Below are 9,368 nucleotides of genomic sequence, written 5' to 3'. Positions count from 1 at the left end.
ATGCCTAAGACTTACCCTCTTTTCATTCCACATCTAAAGTAGCCGTAGCTAATGAATTCTTGTTTAATGTCAGATTTGAAGAAAATCTTCATTTGTATTTGTGATCCTCAACATTCTTTCCTTTCTCACATCAAACTCCAGACTCATGATGTGTTTGCACACGACAGATGTTTTCCCCACAGTTGTAATTGTGAGGATTAAATGATAAACCAAATTGCAGACAATAAGAAGTGATTACACACGTTCAGTCTTAATATGAAATTGAGTATATTATTAAAAACTGTCTTACAATTAAGTTGACATTTTGTTTTTTAATGACAAGATATGTATATATAAAGACTAAACTCAAAAATATATATATTTACATCCCTATAAAGTCAAATAATTGATAATAAATTAAGTTTAGCTTGAATTGATACTTGATCCACTTACCCATTTTGCGGTCACAGTATTCGGAGACATCCCCGGCAATCCCGGATAACATGATTTAATCAGATTAATATGATCTCCCTCCGGCGAAGGTGGTGGAGGCATTTTCATCTCTTCTAGTCCCTGTTTGGTTTTGTCATCATCAATATAGTCCCTAATTTCCTTCAAACTCTCCACTATTTCATCCATTGTAGGCCTAAAATCCTTCTCATTTTGTAAACACCGAAAAGCCAACTCTGCCACCGAAGTAGTCATTCTCTTGACACTAACATCGCATTTGTACCCGAGACTTGAATCGATCAAATCGTCAAACGCGCAATTTTGAATCTTGTTTATCGCCAAATTCGATAAGTTTATCTCGTGTCGATGCCTGCCTATGTCAACTGCAGGCATGGACGAGATAAGCTCAACAAGAACGACTCCAAAACTGTAAACGTCGCTCTTTTCAGTCAGCTGGTAACATTGGTAGTACTCGGGATCAACATAACCGGGAGTCCCTTGAGGAGCGGTTGAGACATGGGTGGCGTTTTCGGGTAGGGATTTTGAGAGACCGAAATCCGCCACCTTTACTGAGAAATTGGTGTCGAGGAGGATATTGGTTGTTTTGACGTCGCGATGAATGATGTCACTATGGTGAAGATAAGCCAAAGCGGCTGCGGTTTCGATGGCTATGTTCATTCGGACAGGCCATGTGAGTAAGTGTTTTTCAGCTAGGTGTCCGTTGAGGTGATCAGCGACGGTTCCATTGCATATGTACTCGTAAACGAGGAGTAACTCTCGGCTATGCCTCGACGTGCAACCGTAGAGCGTGACTAGGTTTCGGTGGCGGAGACGGGTGAGGATTTGGACTTCGTTCATGAATTGCATTACTCTTTTGTAGTTGTGCTCGTATAGTCGCTTCACCGCAACTTCTCTTCCGTCGCTTAGTTTTCCTGGATTTTTAAGATAAAGAGTGATTATGATTTTTGAATGACAATAATATTTTGGTTGAATTTTGAGTTATGTTTTTGTGATGCTTATTATATTTCATTGGGTTTTTGTTCAATTTTTGGTTATCTAGATAATAACATTTTAAAAGTGAGTTTATTGAAAATAAGGTTACTTTCAAGATTATTTAGATAAAAGGACTTTAGTGATATACATTAATAATATGATTGATAAAAGATCTTAGTGTGTTAAACACAACTCTTGTTCTTTCTAGTAGATTAAAATTTGAATACAATATATATATATGTTAACTTTTTTTTGGAAAGAAATATTTTGTAACAATAGTTAGACGAGAGTGATTTTATGTTTATGTATCTGATATATATATATATATATATATATAATAAACTTTTAAGTGACAATAAATGTTCATGGATAATCTACTTAAAAAAACATAATTTTGTTTGTCATATTGATAAAAATGTTAAAAAAAAAAAAACCAATAGTATTACTATTTTTTATCAATATAAAAAAATAAAGAAGGGTCATATTGTCAAATTAAAGTTTTGTTTGAATTGGGAGTCAAAAATTCTCAGAATTTGAGATTTTTTATTGTTAAAATTATATAAAAACGAGATTTTGTCTTAACAGTTTTAAAAACATTAACTTATTATTTACGTGACATTTATAAATAAATAAAATATTTATCTCACCAACTTAACCACCGAATTTCAACGAATTAAGTATTTTGACTACCGAATTAAAAAAAGATTATAGTCAAAACTCTGAATCGCTGAATTTAGTAGTTAAATTAGTTAACTTAATCTTGTATTTATTTATAAATGTCACGTAGATAATATGTTTAAAACGTTTGAAACCGTTAAAACAAAATCTCATCCTGTATAACTTTAACCGTAATGGATTTCAAATGGTGAGGTTTGAAAAAAGATGTCCTAACTCTCAATTCACCCAATAAACCCAACATAGATTAACAAAGATTGACAATTAAACAGGAAAACAAAACTTACCATGATAAACGGTTCCAAAGCCTCCATCTCCCAATTCTTTAGAAGGATCAAAACTCTTGGTAGCTTCTACAAGTTCTTCATAAGTGAAAACAGAAGCTCCAAAATACTCAGTAGCCCCTTCAAGATCTCTCTTGGAAGAAGGATTAGATGAAGAGTTCCTTAGAAAAGGTAAATACGATGAAAGTTTCAACCTTTTACGTTGACAGAATATCAGAATCACAATGCCAACCATTACAAAGCTCCCCGATAGAACTGAAATTTTTGACAAATGAATCATGATCAAACAACAATGAAGATTGTCGTGTTTAAATGATTTAAAAACATTAATATTCACCTGTTCCGATAATTATAATTCGGTTATTCCGTCCTGCAAAACAAACATTAGCAACATTATGATAAAAACAAGACAAAACCAAATCTGAAAAAAATTCACATATCCAAATATAAATGGTCAAAAATAACTAAGGTCCCACATGTATGGTCAAATTCCACTAACCAGGAAAAAAAGGTACATTTTTTTAATGATTTTGATATCGTTCAGAATTCAACATAATCTTGATTCACACCAAGAACAAATTTACCTTTTTTTGAGTCATTACTAATAATGCATTGACCTTGCCCATTGAGGCAATTGCGGCCTCCAGAATTGAAGCAGTTTGTACAACGTTCGGAAACATGAAATTCAAGAGTGAAACGAGAAGCCAACAGGGAGAAGAGATCAGACATGTTTGTCCCTTTCGAAGGTGATACAACAGGCACATAAATGGGTGAACTGCAAGTGGGATGCCATTTATCTGGAACCTTACTAACTCCATAGTTGTAATAGATCAAGTAATTCTCGCAATCATGGAAAGTATAATTGACAAAATACTCATTATCCCGATCAACCCTTTGACTACCATTGATTTTAGAGCATTTAAAGACGGTCATGTTGGGGAAGAATGAAAAGATCAAACCTGATCTAGAATTAGAAGAGGGTAGCTCTGATGGTCTTCGAAAACCAATAAATCTATCAACAAAGCCACAGTCTTGATTTGTCACCAAAGAAGTCAGATTTGAATCATTAATGGCGATGAAATCTCCCTTGTTCAAATCCCCTTCAGATTCTAAAGATAAAGTAGGCAGAACTTGAATTCTTGGTCGATGATTTCCATCTGAGCAATCGACCGAGCACAATCCGCATCCGGGATAGGTGAAGTTGGTGAGAGGGAATTTGAGAATCCCATGGCTCCCGCAACTTATATTATTTGGACATGTCTTGTCTGTTGTTTCGTTTATGGTTGGTTGTCCGGCGATGATTTCAAACAGAACACAGGACAGAAGAAACAGGGAGAAAACAGAGGGAATAAGAGGAATAGGAATAGGAATAGCCATGAAATGATGCTTTGATGGTTTAGTTTAGTTTAGTTTTAGTAATGGGGATGTGGGGGTTCTAGGAATGTGTAATTAGTCTACTCTCCCTATTTTAAAATGTAACTTGACTTGGAATTATTGTAAAGAAGAAGGGAAACAGTGTATGGACAGTGTGTGTTTCTGCAAAGTTGAAATTGTCACAAACAAACAGTTTTTTCCTTGTTGACTTTGTCATTTTGCTTTCTCTATAGGCAATGTGAAAATGGAGAATACATAAATAGGGCTGCGGATGTCTATGTATACTTGACTGGGTCCCTCAATGGATGTGAACAAAGAATATGTTATTACTTCCAATAATTGGGTGGGCTGGTTGATTTTGACATTATTGAGCCACTATTAATTCTCCACCTTTGAGATAGGTGCAATATGACCGATATTATCATCAGCATGGTGTTTGGCATGCAAATGTTGAAAGAAAAAAAAAACTTTAATATTTGTGAGAGCAAGAGTTGGCCAAGTAGGTTTATTAAGAGTTAGTAGTTGACCATACTATCCGAAACTCGTTGAAATAATGCGATTGACTCGACCCGGGTGCATCAGGATCTACTTGAGTAGATTAGCATTTTGTGTGTCAATTGGTTTGTTTCTACATTCACTAGGTGACCTTTGAGCTTCTCTTATTGAGATTAAGGGAAATCACATCGATCATTTAACAAAAGCCTTTTTATGAACTCAATGTTCTCAGCTGAAAAGAAGAATGGTTTTGCAATAAGTATGGTGAGGAATTGTTGACTGATTTACCTAGACAGTTTTGCCTGGTTTTATTTGGCATCATTTTTAGTTAGAAATGTTTTAGATCTAAGAAAATTTGTTTTAAAGTGCCACAAAATATTCTAATATATATGTTTTTTAATCTAGTTTTAAAGTTTTTTCCACAAATAATTAACTTTTTCATAACAAACAAAAGAACAAGCTTATTTGAGAATAACCCATAAACGAACGAGGCCTATCTTTGGTCATTTTTGATGAGTCACTACTTTTTAAATTTTAATGGTTAATTACACCAAAAACTTATGACCACACCTCTCATATGTTCGGTCACCTAAAAAAAGAAAATTATAAATATATTTCTCTCAAAATTTAAACATTTCACCTATATCATGCACTAAGTGTATACAAAAAAATACTTAATCAATTAACCTAAGTTATTTTTTTTTATTAATTTTAACGTTAAAATATTATATATCACTGTGTTGTTTTAAAAAGGTGTTAAAAGAAAATTACATAGGACCTCATCGATACCTAACCCTCTGGATCGGGCATGGTTACAAGACCGACTGAAAGGCCAAGACCGTGTTGGCTGGTTCTACTATATATACATTGTCTTGAAACAATCTCAATTGATTTAGTGTGTAACAATGTCATGTGAATTTGATGAATTTGTATATCGAGGGTTCTTTTCTGTGGGATATATAGTTTGGAATAACTAGAATAACATTCAAATTTCAATATGTCATTCTTTGAATTATGTGTCATCAATTACAAGATACTTACTGATGATAGATTAAGTAATTAGGAGGGAATTATCATGGTCAATATATTGTCACCTTAGTTGCAAGTACAAGGAATTTGCACCACATCTCCTCCTTTATTGCCCATAAGTTAAACCAATTTGAAACCCTCTTAATTTTGAACACTATGAAGGTTGAGTGGTGATGCCAAAGTTCATAGGTGTATTATGGGAAGGCTGGATTTGTGCAAGAAGAAACTTGAGAGGAAATTACTATCAATCCCTTATATTATTTGGTGCACTACTTGACTCGAGAGAAACACAAGGGTATCGAAGATTAAAGCTCAATATGAGCATTACCGACAATAGTTATTGCATGTCAATAAGGCTCGTATTTAGCTTTGACGACGGGCCATAATCTCGTTATATATGCTCATATTGAGCTTAACCGACGTTTTAAAAAGCCATTACCAATGTAAATTATGGTAAATCATTAATGTTTATAGTGAGACATATCTATGTTCAATAAAAGTCATGATGTTGGAGGTTACTAAGAGGAAAATGAAATTTTGGGTAAATGTAATTCAATTATGTAATTAACAATATAGAAGTGTTTACTAAGCAGGTTTCTCATACCCAATCATTGGTTTTGGAAGATCACCTTTTAAGAGTGTGTTACGGTCTGCTCACCAAAGCCTCGGTCCTAAAATATTTGCAGCACCCGTCTCTCGGCCCTAGTGTGCATATGGGTCAGTTTATGTTTTTTATTGAATAATTCTGTTTTGTTTCATTTCTCTCTTATTTCTCTTAAACCGAATTCTATTATTTTGGAAGTAGTTGTAACCGAATACTCTTGGGTAATTCAGCCTTTTTAAATGCTGATGTCCACCCCACTTTTTGGGCTATGAATTGAAGTTTGTGAAACTTGTTGCTCTAAGTTATCTCTCGGCCCTTAATCTCTTTCTTGGACTAATAGGTGTATTCTAGTGGTATTCTCTTCTCATCCCGGTTTCTCCTCTCTTTAACCTCAGATTCTTTCCTCACTTTATGTCCGCTGCATTTGAGTATTGAATTACATCCTTGGTCCCAACATTCAAGAACTCGTTTCTTGAATCAAAAAAACTCGAAAGGCTCAGTTATAGTTTAAAGTGTAACAGAGTGATTCAAACATGAGTCTAATTTCTTAGAGGCCATTTTATTAGAATAATAATTGAGGCAACAATCTTAGGCCTTATTCTGCTATGAGTTTAGATGATTTTGAGAAATATAATTTAAAATCATTTTTTTAAATAAATAATATTTTAGTGTTTTAGTTAATGAGTTTATTGACATGATTAATAAGACGGTAATAAAATAATGTTTGATTATATTGGAATTATTTAATTTGTTAATTTTTATATCTATTATCTCATTTAGACACCTGTTTGTTAACATCATCCTAGCACTCACTATATATTCAACTGTGACAATAGACGTTTAGGTTAAAGAACAATGAAATATGTTAGATGCAGTATGTTCAATCTTTGTTAGAATGTGCTTGTTTTTATTTTGGCTTTTAAGATTAATGAGATTCATTGTGCTTCTTATTATTTTGGGCTGTTAGGATTAATGAGATTGATTTAGAAAACAAAAAATATTTTTTTTATATTTATTTTAGTTATATATTTTATTATATAATATATTTAAAAAAATCAAATACGGTTCGATTCGATTTTATTAGAATTTATTTGAATTTGTTTCAATTTTTAAATTAGCTAAAAAAAATGTTGAAATTCAAATAACTCGAAAATCGAACCGATGAACACTCAGAAACATTATTAAAGTAATGTAGCGTGACAAAATGTTGTCAATTTTTGTAAAATTGATTTTTTTTAATAGGAAGATTAAAAAATATCACAATAATTACTAGGTAAATATAAGTATTATTATTATTAAAAGGTTAAAATATATATAGTTAATAAATTATTTTTAATTCAGTTCACCTCATATGTTTCTTAGGCCACGTTTGATGAAAGGGTTTTTGAGATAAAACTCAGTTTTTATCCCAAAACTCAAATATCTTATCAACTATCAAATCAAATAATTTTATCATTTAAATATCAAAACTATCCTCTAATTTTATCCTTCATCTCTAAACCATCATTTTCTCACCTACACTATATCCTCTAAAGTTAAATGACAAATTAGTCTTCAAATTTTAAAAACTAATATTTTCACTTTTTATCAAACAAATATTTTTTTAGATAAAACCTAAATAAAATCCAAAAAAACTCATTCCTCAAACAAGGCCTTACACCCACTAACATCTACCAATAGTTCTTTAATTGTGGTCACCAACTTAATCAATGAAGATAAGGTGAAAATGAAAATGAAATGACAAAACAACCAAAGTCTTCCACTTCACTATTGATAAGACAACATTAGACAAATTTAGAAATATTCCATGGATATCAATCATTTCATCTCTAACTAGTTCATTAATTTCACATATTAATTTCCCAAAGCCTAATCTATTAGGCCAAACCAATTGATTTCTAAGATTATAATAATCAACTTTGCCTATTTGTCAACATTTACTTCTTCTTTTTAGATAATTTATTTTCATAAATTTGGTTAGAACTTAGAAACCCAACTTATCAAAGTGTGGTTTTCCATCAAGCAAACAAATAATTGCAGAGAGAGAGAGAGAAAGAGAGAGTACCAGGATTAGGTTTGCAGCTGACTCTATGAACCCTATCACGGCAGAAACACCGGATAATAAGATCAGTTGAATTAAATCCGCATCTTCCTCCACTTCTCGAACACTCTGCACAATTACTCGCAATCCAATCCAATGTAAATCCCCTCTTCATCACTTCCAACAAATAATGAGCTTCATTCCTAACCAGATCTCCTTCACCCAATTCCACCGGAGCCACCACCTCTCTTGGACACGCGTTTATCGCCCTATTCCAATCCTCATGGCCTTCCATCATCGCCAACCCATTCCCTCCTCCGCAAAATCCAATCTTGTGCCGCTCAATATTCCTAGGCAACTGCCTTGAACAGTTTGGAAATAATAGAAGCTTCGAAACAAATCGAGGGAGCTCGAATTTATGCTCTGTTAGTGACAAGTTCTTTATCTCCGGCAAGCATCCGCCGGCGGTGAAAGCGGCGGTGTTGGCCACCCGGATGGAGCGGTTGTTGTAGAAAATGTTCTGAACATGGTAGGTGTTATCTAGGATTTGGAGGATTGGAGTAGTGTTCTTGTTTTCGCAGATTAGATCGAACCCAGGAAATCCACAGTAGGGTTTTTGTTGATCTTTGATGTAAAAAGGGAAGCTGATGTTAAGATCTCCACATTTTAAGGGGGCGCAATCAACAAACTTGGGATCGTCTTCTTTGGTGCAATAAACTTTGAGGGTTAAAAGATAGAAAATTAAGAAGCTAAGAGTTAAAAAGGGTATTAGCTTCATTTCTGAAGAATCTGAAAGTTATTATTAGATAGAGAAACAGAAAAAAGATGACATATGGGATCAATAAGCCTAGTCTTCCTTTCTATTTAGATATGTATGTATACTTTAGAGAGATATAGAGAAGATGAGTGAACAAGTGGTGGATAGTATTTGTGGGCATAAATTGACCTGATTTGTGTAGAGAATGGGCTGAATAAAATTTAGGCAATTTGTTGAAAATTCAAACATTTTGACATTCACAATATTTATTAGAACTACAATGGTTATGTACTTCTGACTAATTTATAGTCTTCTTTTTGTTTAGTTAGAAAACAAAAGAATTAGAGAGTGAATTTGATGATTAATTTTTCAAGTTCAATCACGTGTTGACACATAATTCCTGACACTATTTATGACATCAAATTTAAGTTCTATATGGTTACTCAAAATAAAATTATGCATTCTTTCTAAAGTTGTTTTGTGCTTCTTCTATAGGTTATTTGAAAGTTTTATTTAAAAAATATATATTCAATTAAAAATAATTTATTTGACTTTTTAATTTTTTATATTATTATAATATTTTTTATATTTAAATTTTAAATTTTATAAAGATAAAGTAAAAATATTTTAATATTTAAATTGATAAAATTATTAATTTAATGATTAGAATAATATTAATATGATAAA

General features: G+C 32.5%; 1 protein-coding gene across 2 annotated transcripts; it reads right to left on the bottom strand.

The window, feature by feature from the left end:
• Positions 1 to 281: 281 nt before the first annotated feature.
• Positions 282 to 8,804, bottom strand: LOC124945813 (LEAF RUST 10 DISEASE-RESISTANCE LOCUS RECEPTOR-LIKE PROTEIN KINASE-like 1.2). Of its 2 annotated transcripts, none has more exons than XM_047486314.1 (4): positions 2,966 to 4,222; positions 2,719 to 2,751; positions 2,385 to 2,636; positions 282 to 1,361 (listed from the first exon to the last, which is right to left on the bottom strand). In XM_047486314.1, exons 1-4 carry the CDS (start codon positions 3,756 to 3,758, stop codon positions 403 to 405), a joined length of 2,037 nt encoding a protein of 678 aa, XP_047342270.1. In that variant the 5' UTR covers positions 3,759 to 4,222; the 3' UTR covers positions 282 to 402. The 2 variants fall into 2 exon arrangements, with proteins under 2 accessions (XP_047342270.1, XP_047342271.1); XM_047486315.1 differs by lacking the exon at positions 2,966 to 4,222 and adding an exon at positions 7,949 to 8,804 and having other exon boundaries at positions 284 to 1,361.
• Between the last annotated feature and the right edge of the window lie 564 nt (positions 8,805 to 9,368).

This window comes from Impatiens glandulifera, chromosome 7 (genome assembly GCF_907164915.1).
Source record: "Impatiens glandulifera chromosome 7, dImpGla2.1, whole genome shotgun sequence".
NCBI lineage: Eukaryota > Viridiplantae > Streptophyta > Magnoliopsida > Ericales > Balsaminaceae > Impatiens > Impatiens glandulifera.
Note: the sequence above shows the minus strand (reverse complement) of the source record. Positions and strands in the feature narration are given on the sequence as shown.

What these genes read in the sequence shown, in the direction of transcription:
- LOC124945813 (XM_047486314.1), bottom strand. Translation starts at nt 3,758, where the DNA reads ATGGCTATTCCTATTCCTATTCCTCTTATTCCCTCTGTTTTCTCCCTG. An exon ending in AATTATAATTATCGGAACAG is followed by an intron (nt 2,637 to 2,718) that starts GTGAATATTAAT and finishes CAAAAATTTCAG; the next exon opens with TTCTATCGGGGAGCTTTGTA. An exon ending in CTTTGGAACCGTTTATCATG is followed by an intron (nt 1,362 to 2,384) that starts GTAAGTTTTGTT and finishes TTAAAAATCCAG; the next exon opens with GAAAACTAAGCGACGGAAGA.